This window comes from Sinohyriopsis cumingii, chromosome 2 (genome assembly GCF_028554795.1).
Source record: "Sinohyriopsis cumingii isolate HCF-2022 chromosome 2, ASM2855479v2, whole genome shotgun sequence".
In the NCBI taxonomy this organism is placed as follows: domain Eukaryota; kingdom Metazoa; phylum Mollusca; class Bivalvia; order Unionida; family Unionidae; genus Sinohyriopsis; species Sinohyriopsis cumingii.
Window position 1 is genome coordinate 70,693,089 of NC_142962.1, and position 26,121 is coordinate 70,719,209.

The window sequence follows — 26,121 nt, forward strand, 5'->3', positions numbered from 1 at the left end:
TGCTTGCAACAGAACTGTGGTCATTACTCTTGCCTTGAGGTGATGCTTCCTTCCACACATGCATCAGGTCAGTACATGATTTTGGTCTCAGCTACCAGTAATGTCAGAACAAAAGCAGAGATATACTTGTTGGTCCAGGGTTTTCAATAGACACATAGACTTGGGTTTCGGTGCATCAAATATTATTATGACCCATTTTTGATGCATGAACAGTTTGACTTGTGCATCTTTTTAATGGATGTAGATTTGAGCTGGAGCATCAATCTTAATTACCCTTGACTCATCTCTGGCTTAGTTTCTTACTGGAGTATGCTGTCCATAACAAATTTACTGTAAGATGCACTGATTGACATCTTCTCGCTTACAGTTTACACCTTGACCACAGTAATATCACACCAATGAAAGATAACAATTCACTGAAGTCAGACTTTACTGAATTAGTTTGGATTGTTTTGAGATTACGTTTGAAGTTTATGATAGAGAAAGAGGAAACAATTATGACATGAATGGACTGCCTTTTGATCAAATATCAGCATTGGTATGTTTAGACATAAAATTATAATCAACTAGTCAGAACTGAAGCATATGGCAGCTTGCGAAACCAGTTGTTTTATTGGTAATTTGCTTTTGGTGGAATGTTTAAAAATTTGTAATCATTTATGACTTCACTGGATTAATTTCTGATAAAATATTAGCGTTTGTTTTGAACTTTAAATTATAATCATTTACACAATATAGAAATACAGATGTCCCCCTCTTGAACGGCCCTCCTGGCCATCAGACACCCACTTCTTATGACCAGAATCTCTTGGCACCGATGAGTTTGTGTACAAAAGTACACCTCAAGAATGGCCACCCCTCTAACACGACCAGTGGCCAGCATATTAGTACAAAAATGTAAAATGTTTCCCTTACAAGGGGCCACTTTTTATTTTGAGTTTCTCCATAACCAATAATTAATTCATATCATAATTGTAAGGTAAAAATCAGATTATCTGTACCATCGATACCTGTCTCCCAATGTCAGGTTTCTGTTAGTGTTACTGAAAGAAGTGTTGACTAAAGTATATGTAATACTAAGATTATTGTTATATCATTTTCTATAAAAGCCAACGTTTACAGGAAATGGGCTCAACAGTGTTATGAGTTTTGGGCTTCACACATCTGTAGAGTTCTCTTTGATGATTACAATTGGACATAGTTGTCAAGATCATAACATGGTCAGCATAGGCTAAATATAGATTTTGTGGATTAACACACAAAGAAATTAACCTTGAACAAAACAGGGTACCAGACAAAAACGGAAAAAATCATGTGACAATACGTTTATTGCTTCATTTACGAAGAAGGCATTTCGTCGACTACAAAAGTGTCATCTCCATAATTAAATTGCATACAGTTAGCAACAACCGAATAAAGCATTACCAAACATTAACATGTCTTCATATAAACAGGGACATATTACTTTAGAAGAAAGTCTGTTATTTACTTGACAACATCGGGTGGGTGGGGAGGTGGACTTGACCAACAATATTTTGTAGAAAAGACTAGAATAAAACAACTTTATGCTAAAATGACTCAAATAAACGTCATATCCGATAAGAGATTATTCAGAAGCAGTTGGTTGTTGTTGTAGGGTTTAACGCCATTTTTCAGCACAAGATAGGCTATACATTGCGGCCAGTATAATTGGTCAGAAGCAGTTGGAAAATGGAGTAAATGGAAAGAGAATTATGTATGTACCAAGATTAAAATGGCGATTTTAAATGGTTCTGCAATGTGCATCACAACAGTATCTGCTCACATATTGAGCTTATGTCAAGAATAGGAACTGTTAATGTATATTCAGTTGATATAAGTCTATTCTTTAGACAAGAAGAACCTTTTAATAAATAATGTTACTTTTAAATGAAGATATTATTAAAGATATTAAATGCTCTGAAGTACATGTATGTAGCTTTCTTACTTTGTACATTACATATACTTCTCACAATTTTTTTTAGTCCCCATCTGGAAAGGCCACCTGTCTTATAAGGCCATTTTCTTGGTGCAGAAGGGGTGGCCATATCAGAGGGGATCACTGTATATGGTGTTTCGTGAAACAGACTACAAAGAAACAGAAAGATAGTGTCATCCCTAAGGACAAAAACAAGCAGTCAGTCTCCAAAAATTGTTAGAAAATATAAGGATGAGTGGAAGTGAACTGATAATTCTGTGATATACATCCATCATATTTGAATAATTATTATAAAACCATCCTGGGTATGTTTTTGCATATAAAATGATTTGAGCAGTTGATAATAAAACATGTTGAGACATTGAAAATATAATAAAGTATAAAATAATCCAAAATCAGATTGTATGTTTCTTGCACAATACTGTACAAGTATTTCTCATTATTCAGCATGAGATTGTCCAAAATAATAGACTCTTGAGATTTCAGTTTTGACCCTTTTGAGGTTTTCATTTTGACTCTTGAGATTTTGGGGATAAGGGTCAACTGACTTCAGTTTTGAAATCTATTGAGAACTATGTGGTCTCAGTTAGTCTTGTTGTGTATGTTGACATAGCCATGTTTTAATTTTATATTAAAAATTCTTGTTCCCAAATTTAATAAAGTCTATTCACCAAATTCTATTCAGTCCTGATTATTGATGATCTGTAACTTAAATTTCATCAAGAAACTTCCAGATGAAAAAGTTTTAAAGTTCAGACTTACACTGGTGGCCAGGTACTGAACAAGGTGAAGAACAGAACATGTGGGGTCTAATCGTCATAATATAGGGTAACACTAGATAGCTTTCATTATGACATCACAGCATGTGATATTCAATCCAGAACTAGCTGCGTATTTTAACATTGAGTTTTGCCATACATGTATGTCATGGGGTGTAAATAATATCCTTCCAAAAGAATTTGGATGTAGGATGATCCAAATAAAGTGAATAATCATAATTTAAAGGTATATGGAATGAAATTCTAAATAACAACACCAGTTACTGAAATAGTTATGTTTTCTTGCTTTGAGATGTAACAAAGCAAAAACAGATATTAAAAGTCTAGAAGTCTTGATTGCACATGCACTCTGTGTACCTCCATTGTATCTGTTTACGATGAGGCTTGACAGTGTATGAAGCTATGAAAGACATTATCAACAAAATGTGTCGACTGCAAGGCTGTAGTGACAAGGAAGGGAATATGTTCCAGGTTTGTAAATAAATACATTAACTGACAATAGGACAAATTTGTGAATAAATACATTGAATGACAATAGGAGTTTTCTATAAGTTCCTAGTTTGCGGCAGTAGTGAAATCCATGGTACCCCTAAAAAATTGTTATGGTACAGTATAAAGGAATTGGTTTCAGGGCATAATGTATTTGAAAAAAGAAAAGAAAACACTTGCCAAAACAGATCCTTTATTCATGTGTTTGTATTTAATAAACTTGTATGTTTTTGAATGTAAGTGTGTTTGCTATTAGTTTTATTCAGGTTGCAGTACTGGACCACAAAGACAGGAATTAGTATTCTTGAAAATGAGGCAAAGAGCATATTTTAGAGCCTTGAATTCAATGAACTGTTTTATTTGTAGATAAAGTGAGTGCAAAGAACCTCAATCATGTGGCATGAAGCACGGAAGCAAGAAAAGAAAATTAGGGGTCTTATGGTTGACTACAAGAAGCGAGCAGAGAGACGGAGGGAATTTTATGAAAAAATTGTGAGCAGTTTTAACATTCAGTTAGTTATTTCATACATGCAGTAATTACTTTTTCTCTTGTTGGTGGCAAGTACAAAATCAGATATATTAAGCTGACAGTTCTTGCTTGTCATAATGCACCTTTCACTCTTCATCAGCTTTTTATAAAATCTACAAAATGTAGGCTTTTTGCATGAATGAGTTGTAAGTAGATGTTATATACAATTTTAACAGGTAATTGTGAAGAGTTCTATTTGTTTTTTAATGTTAGAAAGCTCATAGTTTATGTCATTCGCAACATTTAAAACAGGAAAAGCAATAGTTCTTTTTCAGTTTTCTTGTAGAAATCTAACTTGGGTGAAATATTTAACCTTTTCATACTTTTTGTTGTGCTGTTTGAATATATTTTTTCTTTAACTTTGGTATATATTTTATTTAATTTTCATAATTTTTATTCATGGTTGTAAAGTGTATAGAGTATTTTTTGTTATAAAATGTGTATGCAAATTACGTAGGATCTATAAATAGATGTTTACTAATGTGTTGACAGTTATTAATAACAATCATAATAATAGGACTTAACATGATGCCTATGGTGTATTTTCTCAGTGACTGATGGAATATTGATGTTTCATGAATAATGATTTGGATTCCCATTGATTGCTTGAGGGCATGTGAATATAGTTTGTCCAAAATCAATAGTGTATGTTGTCATGTAGGGTCTGTTGCAAACTACAGTTGCAGTATACAGTGTATATAAGGAGAAAATTAAGCAGTCAGTTTCATTCCAATTTTTGGAGTCATTCACACTTATAGTGTTCCTGTTGTAAGTCTGCTCTTTTGTTTAGGCTCGAATAAACAGTTACACAAAACAGAGTGAAAACTACAAGCTTTGAAAAATACAATAATTTATTTCCCTGGAAAAATTATGTAAAAATGAAAAAAATAACGAACTTATGGTTTTATAGAATCAAATCAAAAAATGATCCAAAAATAATCCTAGAATAAATTTTACTAGTCCTAATGACAAAATAGTTTACTGATTTCACGTTCGAATCTCGACAAAGAATCCAAGATGGACGACGATGACGTATGCTGCAATCTGTAGTGTTGAAGTCTACAGTTCCCTGTAGAAACAAGAATTATCACTCCGGTTTCTGATAGCTGAATAAATTTTTATAAAAAAACACAGTGATCATCCTCTTGAATTTTATAGAAGCAAGTACTTGTTACAGCTCATGCTTACCCAGTGTGACCCTGACGAAAACCAATGATTTTTATTGTAAGAAATACAATTTTAAAAAATTGTGTGCATCTTAAAGACAAAGTCCCATCATGATCTTGGAAACAACCAATCATTTTAAAACAAAATAGAACTTGTTTACAGAGGTTGCTACAAATTCAGAAACAAGGTCAGGATTTAGATCAACACCTGATGTTTATAAACTAACAATACGTATCAAACTATTTCCTAAAAAATTATCATCTCTAGTGAATGAATTTACATTTCAATATCATGTAATGAAAAATATTTTTTTTAAAAAACTGACAAACAATTAAATTGAAGTAAATATATATTAATTCAGATAAAATTAAATCAAATATACATTACACTACAGACATATTTTATGTTGTGCTTAGGTATTTTTAGAGAGGAAAAACATTTGTTTGGACTCTTCAGTGGTGATAGAAAGTGCTTATTATTTGGAAATTATTCGGGAAGTGTTATAAATTATTTGAAAGAATTCAGATATAATTAAATACATAACACTGCAGACGTATTTTATGTTGTTCTTAGGTATTTTTCGAGAGGAGAAACATTTGTTTGGACTGTTCAGTTTTGATAGAAAGTGCTCATTATTTGGAAATTATTCCAGAACTGTTATAAATTATTCGAAAGAATTCTTGGCAGCTTCACGGTTTTTTGATGACCAGTTTATTTTTAGTATTGAATATTATAAGTGAGTTTTCATTCATTTAGGACTTTCATTGACCTTTATAAGGACTAATTTGGATTCACTTCATTATGCTGTTAGTTCCTGTCACATTTTTCATTTATGAATTGATGGTCGTATGAGGTATTCAGTAAAATACTTGTTATGATGTCTAGTTCTTCCTAAATGAAAATGGTGCCAATATGGTTTCCACAGCAGCCGTCTAGAAAATCTCTTAGTCTAGTTGGCCATCAGTAACAATTGTACCTCATGGACATCCAGTTTGGCTGCCACCACAGCATTCTTGATAACATTGTTATTGCTGCTCCTAACAGAAAGTTATATTAACATCTGGCTTTCAACAGAACTGTTTTTGTCATGTCTGATTGGTCCTAAATGAAAATGGTGCTGCTCAGATATCCAGTATGGGCACAAGTGGCCATCTTGAAAATCTGCAGAATGATGTTGGATTTTGTTCATACTTGAAATAAATTGATATGAAATTATGACAGTTCATTCTGTGACATACTTGTCTGTCCCTTTTACTTTTGGGTTCAGGTTACAGAAAGTTTAGAGTTAATGTTTTAGGTAATGTTATTTAATATTTTATTAAGTTTCTAATCTATTTGATGGGTTTCCTTCATACTTGAATGGAACTGTTTTCAATTTAAGACAATCCAATCTGTAACATTCTCACTCAACCTTTTGGCCCTGGGGTCAAGGTGATTAACTTTGCAGCATTATTTTGAATTTGGGCTCAAAATGCATCCTCTGGCTTTCTTGTTATAGAAATTGCAATTCTAATGTTAAGAAGTTATATATATGTTGATTACTGTATTTGCCAGCCTATAAGTCAATGGTGAGTATAAGTAGAATCAGTAGATTTGGCGAATTTTTCATCCTTCATCCATATATAAGTCGATGCTGAATATAAGATGAGGCCAGATCAATTCCTCGGATTGTGTTTTTCACTTTGTTCCACACAGCATTGTGAATTTTATTGTATCTGTAACTCAGTAACCTTTCCAGTCAGGTTCATTAAATGTAACTAAAAGTACCTACTTTGTTTCACACAAAATATTTTAAATGTATTATATACTTTTAGATACATATAATGACGCTGACCCAACATTTATTGAGTTACAGATAGGATAAAACTGGTGATGCTAAATTATGATAACTTCTGGTTTCATAAATTTTAAAACTATCACTGTATGCTTTTTTCATATTAATACCAGCAATAGGGAAATTGCATCATTATTACTAAAATGCTTTTTCCATTGTTTTTGGTGGGAGAGATACAGAGAGAAGGATGCATATGTATATTCCATCACATTTTTATTCTTGCACCTCATAATCAGAATAAAATATGATCTAAATATATGAGGGAGAGAGAAAGCTTAGTTCTTTGTTTTTTGTGTATTGTTTTTTTTACCTTATTGCCCCTGCGTATTGAAGCTTTTGTCAAAGAAAGAAAACATTAATAAATGAGACAATAAATGTAAAATACAAAAATAAATACCATACTCCTTCAGGGTTTAAATATTCACAGTAGTCCTATCCACATAGTCGCCATTAAGTTAAATCCCAAGAATTACCATTTTGCATGCTGTATAATTTTCTTTGCAAGTATAATGACCTCCCCATTCCCAGCAAATAAGATTTTGTTTAAAGCGCATGTGCTCTTCCAGTACTTAGGCAGCAATTTGTTGTTGATCTTTGCTCATGCTAGATGTACTTTAAATTGCTGTCGGTTCCATCTGCAAGTTCAAAAATGTCACTGGCTGAGAAAATTACACTAGTAACCACTTGGCATTTCCGTTCATTATATGGTACATTATTCATAATACCCTTGGGTAGCCTCATTTCCTATTGGAAGCCTAGCAAATCTCATCTGGTCTGAAAAATCTTGACCTGAAACATGTGTTAGCTCGGAGTGACTGAATACAGCTGTAGCGTATTTAATTAGCATGTAATTACCACTACAAAGCCATGTGATTCTTTAAATAATGTAAGTGGCAACAAAAACTAGAAGGAATTGCTGACCTAGTGGTATTAATTCATAATGGAATATGGTACTGCACTCGTACATGAGTAAGATCAGTCATCTGGTAAGTGAACAATACAGATTTACAATCATGAAGACACCTCTGTCTCTCTCTCTCTCTCTCTCTCTCTCTGTTTCTCTCTGTCTTAATGGGGCATATGTTTTATTTGATCATTAGTTGCAAGAAGAAAATTGTGATGGAATATGTCTTTGTCATTGTTACTCATCTTTTAACTTGTAAATTCTAACGCACATATATATAATCAAATTTAAACTATATATATTACAAACAAGTAAATTACAGGTGCATGCTGCTTTAGTGCAATTACATTTAATCTATGTTAATTTTTAATACTGACTATCATGTAATTGTTTAAAATACTCAGTGTGGGATCCGATATTTTTTCATACACAATCTCTTCCCCCAAATGAAATATTTTGGGGAGTACTTGAGTGTTGTCATGATTTGACATTTCAGTTTGTAATATTTGTTTCAGAAACTAGACCCAGCACAGTTTTTGAGGATATATGGCAGACCATGCAAGATCAATCTTGATCCTGCAGTTGCATTATCAGCAGAGAGTCCTCAAAGCATGTGAGTTAACTGTCTTGTTTTTTTTATTCCCTCATTGCAGTAGCAGAATGGGGTTATTATTTTGCTTCAGTCTTTTTGTCCTTCCACACATCCATACATTTGTCACTAATCTATTTTAAGTGCAGTATCACAAAAACTGATAAACACAGAGCTAAGAAATTTCATATACTTTATCATTGTCAAGATTATAAGAACTGGTTTGATTTTCAGTTCAGCAGTATTTCAGTTTTTCTTTACACTTAAATTTTTGGACTTTCTACAAAACCTTATTAGTACAATAAGCAATATCTACTTGAAGTAGACAAATGATATTTACTTGGCATTTTTGTATTCATATGTAGATTGTCTAATTATAGTTTCATATCTTACAACAGTTAATAAGTAGGTGCATACTGTTATTGTTTTAACATGCCTGTTACCAATATCATTTCTGCATAATAACTCAAGTTGTCCACCATCTAGAGTTAACAAACTTTGTGGATGGCTTGCACTTGAGGCAAGGAAGAACTTGTTCAAAATCTCGAAGACCAGGGTTACTTTGACTGAAAGAAGATAAAAGGTTTCCACTTGTGCTAGTTCTTCATCATCTAGAGTTAAAAAACTTTGTGGATAAGTTGTACTTTCCATAAGGAAGAAACCTGTCAATCAAGGTGGGGTGGGGGTCAAAAGGTCAAAGCTCTGGATCACTGACACAGAAAGAGGAACACTGGTTTCAGCATGATAACTTGAGTTCTCCACCATCCACAATTAGTCTTTGTGGATGGTTTGCACTTGGGGTAACGAAGAACCCTTTAGGTTTTGGGCTTAGAAGGTAAAAGTTCAAGGTCATTCTGACTAAAGGAAGATAAATAGCTTTTTCACCATAACTTGAGTTCTTCATTGTCTGCAGCAGCTGTTCTTAACCTTTTTGGGCAGCAACCCAGGTTAGGTTTGTGGTATTAGCCTCACCACCCATTAAATGCTAGTAAACCCACTTGGAAGGAAATTTCAAATTATTAAGGTTGATCTCAGCAACATACTCAAAATAGCATTGTGGCTGAGTTTTGGGTTGCAACCTGTGGGTTAAGAACAACTGATTTACAGTTAACAAACTTTGTAAATGGCTTAAACTTATGGTAAGGAAGAAATCCATCATTTTGGGGTCAAAAGGTCAGAGATAAAAGTTATTCTGACTGAAAGAAGATGAAAGGTTTCTGCGGAAAAATTATAGTTATCTGCATGGAAGACTGTAAACAAGTGTTGGGCATATAATGTGGACTTAGTGGTATAAAACCTTGTTAGCACAATGTAGTAAAACAAATGAGCTAGACAGCTAAATTTGCTATCTACATGTACATGACCTGATTAGATTGTCTGACCATTACAGGAGTACCTCATATTTGTACACCTATTGTATAACTTCTTGCAGTTTACTCTTTATATGTCTCTATTAAGTTGGATAGATGTTTTGTTGTTGTCTGACTACCTGTACAACCATTTGCCCTTAATATTTATTTGTCTGATCCAGAGAGATGGAGAGATTTTCATGAAACTTGGCTAAAATATGTATCATGACTGGATGGTAGTTCATATACCATGGGGACACCATTAGCCTGAAGGTTAATGTCACTGTGGAGGAATAGATTATTGTCAGGAGTATTACTTTAGAGCCACTTCAGATATTTGAAATGAAAAATTTCTAAACTATACATCATGACAGGATGATGTGTTGTGTTCCATAGCCATGTCCCAAACATCAAGATCTGGGTCAGGGCAAGGGGATATATTATTCTTTGTCTTGCATCCATTGTTCAGAGTATAACCTTTGAACCAAGTATATAACTAGGCATTTTGACACATGCCATTGCCACATCCCCTGCCACAAAGTCTTGGTCAAGTCAAAGGAAACATGTAATTAAGTGTACTTTATTCAGCTAACTTTTGCATTACTCATGTTTAAGAACATTCCTGTTATAACCATTGAGCAAAAACACTTGAGGTAGTCAAATCACAGGACTAGGTTAACTTTTGACTAATACTGGCCTTATGTCTGATTTTAATGATACAAATGTAACTACTGCATGGGTACAACAGTTTTGTTTTCAACATTGGTATTTGTGGTTTTAATGCAAAATTGATGATGGCATTATATAAAAAAGATAAAACAACTGAAAAACATATAAAATAAATGGAGTGAAGCACATATAGGCTTTCCATTAAGTATGTGGCATTTGTTCAAACATGCCCCAGTGCTAGACATCACTATAAACTGCCACACTGCAGACATCATAGCAATGTGCTTGAAAAACTGCTAAAGCTACATTAAAAATCTCAAACACACAAACACATGTACACACTCACAAAATTCATTCATACAGCTAGTATAAGCATTATGATATCCTTGTAGAGAAATATATAAAAATTAGGATTACTGCAGTGAGATTACCATGACATTACTGTTGTCAGTCATAATAGTTTTGTTACTTTGCAGAAAATATAGACTTCTGTGGCCTTGCTAGTAGTCCTTCCTCCATTTACTGTGCTAATTTTTACTTGGTATGTAGGTAACAACCAAATAAATAGTTATCAATTAAGTAACAAAACTAAATTTCTGTTTTATCCTTAATTAATTGATAATCTGAATTCAAATTTATTATTCTTGATTTCTTTGTTGACATTTATATACATATCATGGTACAAGAACATTCTATGTATTTGGGGAGATTAATTTAAAGTCAGCATCATCCGTGTTATGTCAGGTGGTTATGCAAAACCAACAGGTGTGGTCTTAAAACACTATAAGCAGAATTTTGTTTGGATAGTATAACATCACATACACACAAACACACATCATGGCTAGTTTTTTAGTACACTTTTGCCATTGAAAAAATGAAAAGGAACATTAGTAAATGAATAGATGATTCTAGTAATAAACAAACTGATTATTTTTGGGACTAGTTTCCAAAGTTATGTTAGAAGTATACACACAATAGGCTGGTTTTCAGCAGGTTTTATGACCGACATATAAAGTAAATGAAGAAATAAGCTTTTTTTTAAAGCAGTAAGACAATACCTGATACTGTGTTATTGCTATATTTTACTGACACCAGTCCCTCATCCTATGTAAATATTTGCTCCTCAAGTTTGTAATTGGAGGTCTAAAACACAAACATGATTTTTCTCCATTTTAAAGTGGAATTCCGCATTTCTCCTGACTTGAGTCAGCTTTGCTGCCCTCTCCTTTATCACCCTTTCACTTTCTACAACTATCTCCTTTCTCAGATCTTCCTTCACATTCTCTAACAATTTCCTCACAATAGTTGAGACAATTTCTGTTAGGTCATCTTTTTTCACCAAGTCAGCAATAGCAGCTGTGAAATCTGCTTTTGAAATGCTCCCTCTGAGACTTTGCTTTATTTCATCCAAGTCCAGCTGAATTGTACTCAAGGTTGATTCGCTCATACTTGAGTCAGATGTCTCCATTAGGGTGCCACTCTGTAATCTGGTTTTTATTTGTTGCTTGCCTTGATCTTTCTTTCCACTCATGCTTGTAGATGATCTTGTTTGGATTAATTCTTTCTCACTACTCAGTTGTGACACTGACATTTATTACTCACCTTGTGCCAAACAATTCTTACAATTGAAGGCAAACCACACTGAAATAAGTAAATGAATCAAACAAATCAGGTAGGGAATGTCTCAAAACTGCACCACTAAACTTCCATCTCTACTCCATCTTAATCAAATTTTGAGTGGAAAAACACATTTTTTTCCAAAACTGATTATGATCTACCAGTAATGCCCCGCATTCCTTGAATATTCATATATCATCCCAACAAGTATGAACCATTTCACTGTAAAAATAACCACTTATAACCACCAAAATCTACAGAGCCCACTTTACTAGCTTCCACCTATAGCTGCCATTACTGTCACCCCCCGTTAGCACAACACTCTAGTTAAGAATATTCTGATTGGTCAAAGGTTTTAATTCATCCAGTGAATCTTCATGTAATGGAAACTGATGGCAATGGAAAGAAGAAGCACACTTGCAAAACATGGTGTCTTGAGTTGTTGAGAGAGACCATGACACAAAAGGTTTAGATAAAGGTTTAAAAAATGTATGGAAATGGCTGGAGCGAAAAGTTGACAGAAATTTAGTTGGTCAGTTTATAAGAAAACTGAACACTAGAGGACTGGCATTTGGTGGCCTCTGCTCTATGGTAATTGCAGTTGGAAGAGTTTGGAACAGCAACTACAAAAGAAGCTGCATATGGAAAAACTGAAGCTCAGAAGGCATTTGGAAAAAGCGCAGTTAATTACTATAAGAAGAAAGATTTCTTGCATGAGAGAACAGATGTAGCTCTCTGTCAGAACATGCACACTGCATGTCGCCAATACAAGCACCAGCTTGAAAGGAAAAAGGCTCTCATTGAGAAGGAAAAGAAATGATTGCACATTGAGCCAAAAAAGTCAGTGGTGATAAAAAAGGAAAGCTAAAGAAATCTTTGCCAAAGCCGCAAAACGAGCTCGACTGGCATATCAACAGGTTGTGTCCATTGGAGATAAAGACAAGTGAATGTATGGGATTATTTGTATATAGTTGATATATTTGGGTGTTTATTTTACAGATTTGTTATGAAAAGACAGAAGTATAATATATTTGCTGCCAAAATTGAGAAATTATTGTGATGTGAACACAGACATGAACATGAAATAACTTCAGCATCAATAGCATTGGAGAACAAATTCATGTGACTATAAATATTGTGAAATTTTTGGTAAGTTTATTAGTTTTTCAAATGATTATTTTGGTTTATTCTATGATCATAACTTGCACCAGGAGCAGTTTTTTTATGAGTGTAAAATGCATTTTTGACTGGGGGCCTTCAACCCCCTGGATACCTGGATTGGGGGTACTGCACTCATGCCATTTAGAAGTATGGAATCTACTCCATTGGATAGATTTGGTGGAGATCACTCTCAGAGTCTGCCACTTTCTGTGCAAGAGGAATATACTGGCAGGCAGTTGTCCAGACTCAGATGAGTAGTTCTCACAAAATTGTCTCAGCACCAGTTCGTAGCAGAGACACTTTTCATCTGTGTAGAAAGTCAGTGACAGACTTGTTCCCAGAAGGTTGAAGAACAAGATCCCAGTATACAAATCTCCAGTTCCAGACCAGAGGATGAGCTTAGGACACCTTCAGTCTGAGGTAGGATCAACTTAGTGCCTACATCATCCCACCTTGCAGAGTAATCCATTCGGTCCTTCACAGGGTTCAGATATACAGTTCATGATTCTTCCTGATAGTTCTGTAGTCCCAGCAGTGATGGTTGAACTATCTCCTCAATCTGCTGATTGATCCCACTGTTAAGCACTGAGGGTTTCTCTTGCACAACAATCTTCAAATTCTCCACCTTCATGCCTGGCTCATATCCAATGATCCACCACCTGGATCAGTTTTTAAGCAAGGTTGCCAATTGGATCACCCAGGATAGAAGGCTATCAGTTTAAAAGGTTTATGATGCTAATGGGTAAATTTTCTGTTAATGGTACAGTAGGAAATACATTGAACATACCTTCTTCCTTTGAACTGCAGATTCTGATTTTATTTCTTAACTTTTCAAGGATAAAGATTGCTCTTTAACCACCATTAAGGGCAATAATAGAGTAGCCCTCTTCAATACTCATTTTTCCGTGGGCTCCTGAATAGGGCCAGATCAACATCTCTTAGAACTGATCAGAATACTTTGAGATACAGAGACCAGTCTCACTCTATAATGCCAAGATGGAGCCTTGTATGCTCTTTGATTGTTATCTAAACTTCCTTATGAGCCTTTGAGTGAAGCTTCCTTAGAGGACCTTGCTCTTTCTTAGTCAGTGAGGAAGAGCGAAAGTCATACCTTGTCAATAGGAAATTGTTTTTTTTTAATGGTCTTATGTTACATGTTTAGGCTCTAATAAACAGTAACAAAAGAGTGAAAACAACAAGCTTTGAAAAATTTAACAATTTATTTCCCAGGAAAAAGGCTGTAAAAATGAAAAAATAAGAACTTACAGTTTTAAGAATCAAATCCAAGAATAATCCACAAATTAAATTTTAGAAGTCCTAGTAATGAAATGTTCTAATGAATTCAAGTTCGAGTCCAGATGAAAAATCCAAAATGGAAGGTGATGACATATAGTGTAGCCTTTATGGTGCTGTAGTGTCTACAGTTCCTTGTTATTCCACAGACAATAATATTCTGGTATTTGAATTTCCAAATTAAATATAAAGAATTGTCTTTGTCCAAGAATTCTGTATGAGCACTCAGATATTTCCAGGAAAAAGAATTAATCTTTGAAAATCCAGATAATTTGAACAAACCTTAAAATGTAATTCCAACTGGTTACAAACACTCACTTTTCAGTGTAAAAGACCAACTGTCTAATTTCTCTACAAACAAAGGTTATACAGTAACTTGAGACACAAAACAGATTCCCAGATGAGGGTCACCTGATCACATTCTAGAATGGTTTAGAAGGTATCTAGAAGTCTTATGGCACGTAGTCCAGTACAGCCTCGATTTCACTGTTATCATTCACACATTAAAAATGAATTAAAAAAAGAAGTTGTTTACTTGTCTCAGTGATTTCTGAATCAAGGTCAGAAACTAAGTGCAAAATAAAAACAGTGTTTCTATTATTAGGTGTTTATAAAAAGAGTCAGGTGAAACTGAATTTTCTGGAAAATATAAAATTCCTAGTGAAAAAAATTTTACATTACATTGACATCTAATCAGATTAAAAATAAAAAGATTTTGAACTTACAAACAATTAAATTAAATCAAATATACATAACAATGGTTCAATCCTAACTCTTCTTTGCTAACACTTGTTTTTGGCCAACAATCAGCTACCTGTGGTAGCTCCTGCTACTACTGAAATTCACAGTCTCAGTCATTTCTTTGCTTGTGATTATCAAGAAGGACCCCGAGTGGCCGAGTGGTCTAAAGCGCTCTCCGTTACGGATCACTGCCATCTCACCTCTGTCTGCGCCAGTTCGAGTCTCAGATTCAGCCAATATGGTTATGTGAGAAAGCTTGCCAGTAGCTTCTCATGGGTCGGTGGTTCTTTCGGGGGGTTTCCCCTGGTTCTTCCTCCACCATTAATATTGGCCGCCATGTGTAGCCTGTCGTGTGCTGAAAAATGGCGTTAAACCCCACAACAGTAACAGTAACAATCAAGAAAAGCTGCTTTGCTCAGTTTGAGTTTTATTTTTCTATCAGACAAATTCAAAAGAGAAAAGAGGTCTTTCTTCCACTGAGAGGTACCATTGATATTTCAGCATCAGCCACCTCCAGGTGGATTGTTCAGACTATTTAAAGAACAAACTTTCTTTCTGAAAATCAAAGTACAACAAGTTAGGGTTTTGCTGCATATTGTGCTTGATTTTGAATGTCTTTGGTTGATGCCATGACAGATGCCTTCTGGCAATCTCGCTTCACTTTCTCATCATTGTGCCACCTATCAATATCATACAAGAGTGGGATCATTTATACTTTGGGCCATTTGTATCACTCCAACAAGTTCTAAAACCATCCTTTAGTCTGCATTAGAGCACCCTACACACAGCAATGGTAAGTTCACTTTGGTTGTTGTTGTTGTAGGGTTTAACGCCATTTTCAGCACACGATAGGCTATACATGGGGGCCAGTATTAATGCTGGAGGAAGAACCCAGGAAATCCCCGGAAAGAACCACTGACCCTCGAGAAGCTACTTTCAAGCTTTCTCACATACCCACATTGGCCGAATCTGTGACTCAAACCCACGCAGACAGAGGTGAGATGGCAGTGATCCGTAACGGAGAACGCTTTAGACCACTCGGCCACTTGGGGCCCAAGTTCACTTTGGCAGCTAATCTTTGGCTATGCACTTCCCATCATGTTGACAAATTCAGCAACACAATAATACTAGGCAATATATTACTGTTATGAAAATGTGAATTTTTTGGCATGGGTAAAACCAGTTTTAATTATGTGATACTTAATTGCTATTTTTGCCTAATTCTCTTCTCCATCGTCACTCTGATATCCATTTAACTTCTGTCCAAGTCAAAGAATGATGATATTCTGATTGTTGGATGTTGACTAAATTATAAAACTAGGATATTACAGTTCTGAGGTTTTATTTCTTGATCTCAGTTACTAATTGGGGGAGGGAATAATTGTTTTGTACTGAGTATTAGCGACAGGATATGATAGAGCATGACAGTAATAGCATAATTAACACTGGCTTTATGCCCCATAAACCTACCATTTCTTGTGCCATTCAGATTCATAATTAGATGCTAAAGAAATATGATTAGTAGGTACCATATTTAATTTAATGTGTAAACAGATCAAATGTAAATTTGTGTTTGAAATGGCAACATAGGGTTTGTTAGTTAATTGTAATGAGGTATTTGATGTTATGTTGAACATTGTAAATACAGTTATTTGTATTGAAAATTGGTTTGTTTGTTTTGCTTTAGTATGTTGTATTTCCTATGAAGTTCTGATTTTTTTAATATTTTTCTTGCATTTATTATTTTGTTCCTGTATTTTTTGCATCCAAGTTATCTATTAAATAAATTTAGTTGTCTTGTGAATCACATTTTATATGATGTTTATCCTGTTGTTTTTTTTTACAAGAGACAGAGATGTACACATACTGCGCATACAGGTGCAAGTTGTATATTTTCAGGATGCCATGGCAGGGTGACACAGACAACATGATAGACAGATTTGATGTTCGAGCCCACCTAGACCTTTTGCCTGAAGTGAAACAAATAAAAATTGAGTAAGTAAAATAATGAATAATAACAGTCAGGTTTGAATTATAAAGTAATGAATGAAATGACTAAGTTTTATGATTTTTTTATATCTTTGATGTATTTTTAAATTAAAATCTCTAGTGGGGTACCAAAAAAGTGGTAGCGCAAATACTGTGGCAACATATGAATATTTTGGTATTAAAATAAAGGGGAATCTAACAGTAATGAGCATTAATATTACACTAATTTAGATATAACATGGTCATGTCATGGCTTCAGATTGTTTTCTCTCTGATGTCACTTGTTCCCTGACACTTCTCAAAACAAATATCAGCCAAGCTATCAAAACAGATAAAAATTAAGTCCAGAAACTTAGAGCATATTGTGAATAATACTCTACCACACAATGAATAATTTTCTTTGAGCATGAGGCTGTTAGGTTCCCAGAGTTTATATTCATTACGTTTTCAAATTTGTTAAATGGATCACAATCAGTCATCCGATGTGGCCATTACTAAAAGTAAGAAACATTTAAGCAACAGCTTTACAAAAACTGCTTATCAAAATTGGACTGTTTTACATCATCTTTGCAAGAAAGGCTTCCAGATTTGTTCAGATGATATGGATCTATTATCAGGTATGGACACCATTACCTAAACAACCAAATTTTAAATAAGTTCGTAAAACTGATCAAGAGAATTTTACCATAATTGACAGAAAAAATCCTATCATGGAGGACTTCTAAGTTTTCTTTTAACAAATGATGCTGATCCACCATCAAGTATAACTGTTGTTACTAAAGTTGACTAACCTTTAAATAACTTTTCTCAAACAGCGAAGCAGAATTTTATCAAATTTGCTAGAAAGCATTTTGGTGTGAAGGACTTTTGTATTTGTACAAATGATTCCTATCTTCCATCAGATATTGCTGCTGTCACTAAAGATAGAAGCATCCACCTTAGATGTGGGAGGTCACGGGGTTCAAACCTCATCAAGTCATATAAAGACTTTAAAAAAATGGCACTTAAGCTGCCTTGCTAGGCGCTCAGGATTAAGAGGTTAGTGTAAGGACTGGTCGGCCTAGTGTCAAGATAATGTGACTGGATGGGATATGATGCCCCAAAGCTAGACACCAGTATAAACTGCCACGCTACAGACATCATAGCGACATGACTAAAAATTGTTAAAGCTATGTTAAAAATCCAAATCTCTCTTTCTCTCTCTCTCACACACACACAAGATAAAAAACCATTTTTCCGAATTTGAACAAATTTAATTTAAATCTATACAAATGATGCTGATCCATGGTCAAATATGGCCACCATTGCTAAAATAGAAAAACATTTACACAACTTTAAATATTTTTTGTCTTCAAAAACAATTATGGATTTACTGAATATAGGCGGATGCTAGCAGCCAATAATTTGCTGGGGTAAATCCCTGGACCCCAGCACATAATGACACCAGTGCAAATTTCTTGACCAACTGCATTTACATTTGGCTGTTAAGGAGATGTTAGTCATATGAGTAATTTCATGTCTGCTTGGTCTTGTTTACCTAGAGCAGTGTGGTGTCAAATAATTTTTTTAGCTCGCCTTGGCATAAGCTCAACATAGCGGTCACGTTTGCATTAGTGTGTACATGATTCTAATATTAGTGTAAAAGCACTTAGCTAAATAAAAGGTGGGCTTGACAACATAAGGGTCTCTTGTTTCATTTTTTCTTCCAATTATTGGACAAGTTCTCTATATGGGCATTATTTATATAATCAATGGAATAGACCTTGACTATCCATAGGCTGGATCAGGTCTCAGAACTTGCGATATAATATGCCAGAAACTATTAAAATAGCTTCAAAAAATGTCATGCATTCTGTTTGACAAACTCAAATTGTATCTGGATGTGTAGCAACCCCAAATGATGAATTGTTTAATGAGGTGTTTTGTTGATGCTATTGTTCCATTAACATGTATCAGTACTCCAAATGATGAATTGTTTAATGGGGTGTTTTGTTGATGCTATTGTTCCATTAACATATATCAGTACCCCAAAATGTTGCCAGTTAAACAGGTTTTATAACAAAAAGGTAATATCTTTTTAACTGTGGCAAGTGCATAAATAATAACAATAATAATAAGAATAAAAGAAAGATATTATTTATAAATGTTACCAGCAGTTGTTTTAATGTTTACTAAGATTTTATTTTATTTTGCATGTACAGTTGGATATTGGATTTCTGTCCTAGTTAATGTAACATTGGTCATAAAAAAAATTAAAACAATTTATGCACCAGATTTTGTTTTAATTCAACACAAAATTAATCATCATGGCACTTACAGCTTTTGTCCTAGTGAGCTTGCAACCCAGTGTTTTATATTTCAGAATTATTGTCACATTAAGCTACATATCATCTTTTAATGCAAATCGATTTGTTTTATCATTAGGGTTACAATTGCAGCCCCCAAGTGATGTGCTGTACACAGGTGATATATGATTATTCTGGACCCTTTAATTCATGCAAATTTTCTGGGATGAGTGCACGGGTTTGAAAATGATTTATTTTGTTTCTTTATTTCTCGAAGAATGTGTCTAAAGTTCCAGATTTTCCTGCCAGGAGCACTGTTCATTGCATATATGCACTATAACAATTATTTGTTATCAGGTTGTCACGTGATGAAGAGGAAGAGGATAGAGTGGCAAACTATGAGAGATACAGGACTCTGGTAGAGAACGAGTCAGCTGGATGTAAGACTAGTCCTCAATTATATGCCACCGATGTCCCTATTAACATCAAAGATGATCCCTTTTATGTCAGGGGAGATAACTCTTTATTCAATTTAGATTCTGCGTTGATGATTTGTCTATGGTATAGAATGTCTGCTATATATACATCACTTCTCTATAGCTCAGCCATAAAAGATAAGCCCCTTTTATCCAAAAGTGAAATAGATAGTGGTGTTATTATATATGCCTGTGATAATATATTATCAAAATGTATGGCACAACTGCAATATGGGCAAAATGATAGTGAGGCAGTGTTGTGTAGATTTGGTAACAATACCCAAACATTCCACCCAACCTGATCACATACATCTTTTTATAGTTTCCTGCAGTGCTGAGCACTGATACAGGAGAGCCTATTTTGTAGGCATTTGTGTCATCAGCATTACTATATATCGGTCAATAAAAACGTTGGAATTTTCTTTGAGCTGTAATAATATAAACTTTAAGTTAAAAACTGAAGATAACATTAGTAGAAATAGCCCCCTAACCAGTACTAGATCCTACGTTTTTATTTGCTTTTAAGGTAGTGTAGCTACAACTGTTCTTCATCATTGTGCTTTTGGCATCTTGAATTATGGGAACATGATTGGAATGAGTACAACTCTCATATGCTAAAACAAATGTAAATAGAGAAGATTAGGTAGATGATGATGGCTAAGTACTGTATTCAAAGGGCTAAATTATTTGGTGTAGGTTAAAATGTTAGAATAGTCCAGTTTGCACACAAAAGAATCCCACTATTTCTAAGGGCTTGGGATTGAATAGAGGATTTCAGTAGATTAGTAATTTGTATTGGCCAAAAAACAATGCTTGAAGCTTCTGTGCGAGCTGTGTTTATTGTACATGTTAATCCAATTGATCTATACAACAGGTTCTCTAATATTGATACATTATCACTGTCAGAAATAAAAATCATTAGCATAAAACAAATATGTAATATTTAATTATGACTGTTTTCATATCAGAGTTCAACTAAATGTGACATTTTTATTTGCAAATACATTTTAACATGCTGCCATTTTATTCTCTGCACAAGGGTATGTTTCACATATCATGTAATATAAATGATTAATAGTTGAGAACAACACTAGAATAGTAATGTCAAATGCAGTCATGGTCAGAAATAGAAGACTTCTCAATTTCTTTGTAAAAGGACATGTGTCATTTAGAAAGCTATGATTGACAACATGACTGACTAATTGTTTTTGAGTAACAAATCTTTTTGGTTTGGAAGATATTTGAACACTTAAAAGGACATGTGTCATTTAGAAAGCTATGATTGACAACATGACTGACTAATTGTTTTTGAGTAACAAATCTTTTTGGTTTGGAAGATATTTGAACACTTGAACTGCATATAAATATATATATATATATATATATATATATATATATATGCAGCAGCTCCATTTGTAAGAAATAGTTTCCAAGACAGTCTCTAATCAAGCTTGGTAATAAAAGAAGATTTAATCCATGCATTTGGAGTTTTTAAGTACTTTTTAGCTATTATGCAGATGTTAATATTGCATTGTGAAGTTTATTGTGATACTACAAGATTAAAGTGGTTGATCATGGTCTAGATAAAATAACATGTTTGCATTGATTGTTGTATATGAAGAAATTTAATTTTGGTTACAGTGTCAGAAGAACAGTGTCTTTACCAAATCTATGTAGATGAACAGTTTGGGGTAATTCAAACCAGTAATGCTGATGAGGAGAAGAAGAAGTAAGTAAATAAACTTTATTTCCAAAAATGCTTTTCCAATCTTACACCTAGCCTGACAGCAGGTTTGCATACTGATGACAAGAATGTTTTCAATGCAAGGAAAATATATTATCAACCAAAATCTGATTGTCCTTAAATTGCATGATGGATTTTTTCATCATATTCTTTACTTGCCATGCAGTTTCCAGCTTGTTCCTGGCTGCTGGACAGTATATTTTTTCCAGCAGTGACTTTATTCTTTTATATCAGTCTCATTATATGCAAGCATACATCTTAGCAGGAGGTGCTTGGAAAACAAGCTGGTGACTTTTTTTGCAGAAATTTGCCCAAATTAGAGTTAATAATAATAATAATAATAATAATAATAATAATAATAATAATGCTTTATTTATAGAGGGTGACTCATTAGTCAAGAATATGAGATATGATCCAAGTCATACTGTCTAGTGGAAATCATCTTATGATGCCTCCCTCACTTAATGGAGTCCATCATCAGAACCAAACGAAATGAACATTTGATAATGAAGTCAGCAGCATTGGCATCATGGTTTTCTATAACCATAGTGAGAAAATGTGATCAGAGTCAAAATTTATATTTGTCTTGTGCAGGATAAAAACATGGCAGTACATCATGTGATTTTTAAAGTAGCTCTCTATCAGACCTGCCAACCGTTATGATTTTGCCCTAAGTCTTAAAAAAAATTACCCATAAAATACATACTTACAGCACACAAGCAAAAACGGGGGGAAAATTATTGTTGCCAAAACTTCTAGATAACACTGGACAACAAATTTTTACAAAAGTCATGTTACTGAAATAAAATTAGTCAATTCTTATCAATTTTTATGTGCTGAACATGAATATGACAGTCAAATTGCAAAATTGGCTCTAGTTTTTTTGTAATCTGCAAGAAATTAATGTTTACATAACGAAATGCATTCCAATAGTAAAAGGTCAACTGTAATAGCCTACCTATAAAAAATCAAGTCATTGACTACATCTTAGATTTCTTCGCCTGTCTCTTGTACAGCTGTTCGGGAGCATCTCTGAGGAGTGTCCAGCAGTAGTCAGCCAGCATTGTAGTGGACCATTTTCCCTGGTATCTTTGTTCCATTGTTGCGATATCTTGATGAAAACGTTCGCCGTGTTCATCACTAACAATACCACAGTTGCTAGGAAAGAAATCCAAATGGGAATGAAGGAGGTGAATCTTTAGAGACATATTGCAGCCAAGTTTCTTATACTTCATCAACTTGTCTTCTACTAGTTCCTTATAGTTTTCTGCCCTAACATTTCCGAGGAAGTTTGTAGAAACTAGGCGAAAAGCATTCCATGCTTGTTTCGCGTCACCTTCCAGCAAGTTGTTGAACCGGTCATCTTTGAAAAGCTCTCGAATCTGAGGACCCACAAAAACTCCCTCTTTAATCTTTGCTTCGCTGAGTCGAGGGAATTTTTCATGCAGGTATCGGAATGCTGGCAAAGTCCGGTCAATGGCTTTCACGAAGTTCTTCATCAAACCTAGTTTGATGTGAAGGGGTGGTAGCAAGATTTTCTGAGCCTCAACCAGAGCTGGGTGTTGGATATTCTTCTCTCCAATAGCTACATTCTGCCTGTGAGTCCATTCCTTCCTCATGTAGTGCATTTCCCTTGCTCGGCTTTCCCACTCGCATAAGAAACACATGTATTTTGTATATCCTTGCTGCAGTCCCATTAAAAGGGCAACTACCTTCAAATCACCACAGAGGTGCCAGCTGTACTTGTTATACTCAATGGAATTCAGTAGCTGCCTTAAGTTATCGTATGTCTCTTTCATGTGGACAGCATACGCTACTGGAATAGATGGAAGAATGTTTCCATTGTGCAAAAGCACAGCCTTGAGACTCAGTTTCGAAGAGTCCACAAATAGTCTCCATTCTTGTGGGTCATGAGTGATTTTTAAAGCATTCATGAGGCCCTCAATATCGGAACAGAATATCAGATTACTTTCCTTTCTGAAGAAAGGCTCCAATTGCTGGTGGCGCTTTCGATATGCAGTAATTGTGACATCTTCTTCTAGAAGATTCCATTGTTGGAGTCTTGATCCTAGCAATTCTGCCTTGTTCTTTGATAAGTCCAAATCACGAATCAGGTCATTTAGTTCTTCCTGTGTTATTCTGTGTGGGGTTGATGATGTACCACAGTGAAAATCTGGATCACTGCATGCTGATGGACCAGGAGAAGAACAGGTTGACTCACCTTTGTCTTCGTCAGATGAATCAAGAGAATATTCTGCTGGAGGTTCTGGAATAGGAAGTCCCTCACCATGTGGAACTGGTCTCAATGCAGACGGAATGTTTGGGTAGACTATTCTCGACTTCTTTCGCTTCGTTATTCCGCCGGAAAGAGGAGAAACCAAGCAGAAGTAACAGTCATTTAGGTGGTTGCTTGGCTCTCTCCACACCATTGGGACTGCAAACGGCATTGATGACCTTTTGCAATTCAACCACTGTGAAAGCTGTGTTGTACATGTAGCACAGCATATATGCGGAGCCCAAGGCTTGTCTTGGTCACCAACCTTGCATCCGAAGTAAAGATGATATGCCTTCTTCACTTGAGAATTGATACTTTTCTTCTGGTTGGCAAATGTCACTTCCCCACAAATATAGCAAAAATTGTCCGCGGTATTAACACACTTTCGAGGCATTACTGTTCTTTATTGTACGTAAATGGATAAAATAATAAGTTTTATGTAACAGTAGCTTGAACTGTCTCGCACAACGTCTAAAATATTTTAAATGCTGAACCTATCTGATTGGGCTTTATATAGTACACTGCTTACGTCAGCTTCAGCAGCCGCCTGGCATTAGTATAATAGGCCTACACATGTATAGTACACTGCTGACGTCAACTTACTTCAGCAGCCGCATGGCATTAGTATTGCATTGCATCAGAAAATGATGCAATCAACTGTGGATGATGTGAGCATGATGGTATTATGCAATGTTACATCATTATTCCGGATGTTGCTGCAGTCCTACTGGAGAAATTTACACAGTGAAACATAGAAAATGAGGTATATGAATATCTTCAAAACGAGAGCCAATACAAATTTTTCACGGTTATATTCGTGTTCGGCACACCAAAATACTACAGATTAGGGCCTTTTCAAGTCAGTAATGATTTCACTGTTGACCAGTGTAATCGGTTCATCCATGTTTGATTTGGATCAGGGTTTCATATTAGAATTAGGGAAATTAGTCAGGGTACCAGACTAACTTTACAGCAGCACCCCAGACGCTTTAAGCTGCAGATATTTGTTAATGCAAAGCGTATTCATGATCAAGTTGTTGATTATAGATTATTTTTTTAATGACGTCCCAGAAGCGATGCATGGTGAAGATGAAAGGGAAATTAAGCCTCTAGAAAAGTGTTAATAATCAACACAGAAGAATGCAAAGGAATATTCAGATTCTCGTGAATAAAAGCTGGAAAGGACACAGTTATGTTTATTGGACATCATATGATTGCCATCGTCATGTGAAATGGAAAAAGACTCTCCAAGAAATATGTCAGGTTGAGAGATAGCAACAAGCCATTGAGTTGCATAGGGTTTGGAACTAGAGTTTGTGCAACTGTGCTAGTGGTAAATAAAGTCTATGCATACTTGCAAACTTTTCAGTTGAACATAATGTTTATCATTGCTGCATTGAGCATTTAATTAAATTTTCCAGCTTTACAATAGCAATTATTGATAATTTGTTCTACCTTACTGAAAACTGGCCAATCTTACGGGGAAAAAATCAACTGCCTTACTGAGATAACATATCAGGGTTGGCAGGACTGCTTTATAAATAGATACATATGGGGTGATTCTTACTTGCATGTCTTTATGCATTTCTTTTGTAAAACAATTCAAATTCACTTTCAAAACAATTTGCCTATGTAAACAGAACACATCAGCAATGAGCCATATTGGCAGCATACTTACAGAACAAGAACAAAACATCCTGAGCAAATTTAATTCATGCTGAGTGCTTTTATTGGTTATTGTTATTGGCACTGCAACACAAGTAGGTCATTTATGTTTGAGGCTGTTGGGGTAAAGTGCTAAACACAAGGACACATGGTTGCTGACCTCATCTGATCAAGTGACAGGATTTTAACATGCACCCTTTTAGTTGTAAGTTTGGCATGATAAGAACACCACTATTGTAGCTCCTGTTTCCATTAATTGCCTCTTACAACTTGTAGGATTGTGCATCCTATATCTCAGAACCCAATGGGGCCATACAAGTTAGAGAAACTTGTTACTTGTCTACATTAAATCAACTGTCTTGCACAAGAAGGCCATCATACACATTAAATTTTGCTGTGAAGTAGATGGTAAATAAATCCTGTAATTGGAAGGATGCAGATAACAAATGGACTTAATTGAAGAACTATTTATTTTGCATATTTTTGTGAAATTACTAGAAAATGAAAATAATGTTACTATTTTAAAAGAGTAGAAACCACAAAAACTAATTTTCCATCAAAACCTGATTTGACTCATTTAGAAAATATCGGTAGATCATGTGCCCCATG

The 26,121-nt window shown here is 34.7% G+C and overlaps 1 protein-coding gene across 4 annotated transcripts in view; it reads left to right on the top strand.

Moving 5' to 3' along the window:
- The window catches only part of LOC149805131 (CLK4-associating serine/arginine rich protein-like), a 126,464-nt gene that overhangs the window by 2,176 nt on the left and 98,167 nt on the right, over window positions 1-26,121 (top strand). For all 4 annotated transcript variants that reach the window (XM_089947719.1, XM_089947727.1, XM_089947735.1 and 1 more), the window contains exons 2-6: window positions 3,592-3,717; window positions 8,175-8,272; window positions 16,978-17,073; window positions 19,710-19,792; window positions 21,470-21,557. In XM_089947719.1, coding sequence (XP_089803845.1) covers window positions 3,619-3,717; window positions 8,175-8,272; window positions 16,978-17,073; window positions 19,710-19,792; window positions 21,470-21,557 — 464 coding nt within the window. In that variant the 5' untranslated portion in view covers window positions 3,592-3,618. The remainder of the gene's footprint in view (window positions 1-3,591; window positions 3,718-8,174; window positions 8,273-16,977; window positions 17,074-19,709; window positions 19,793-21,469; window positions 21,558-26,121) is intronic.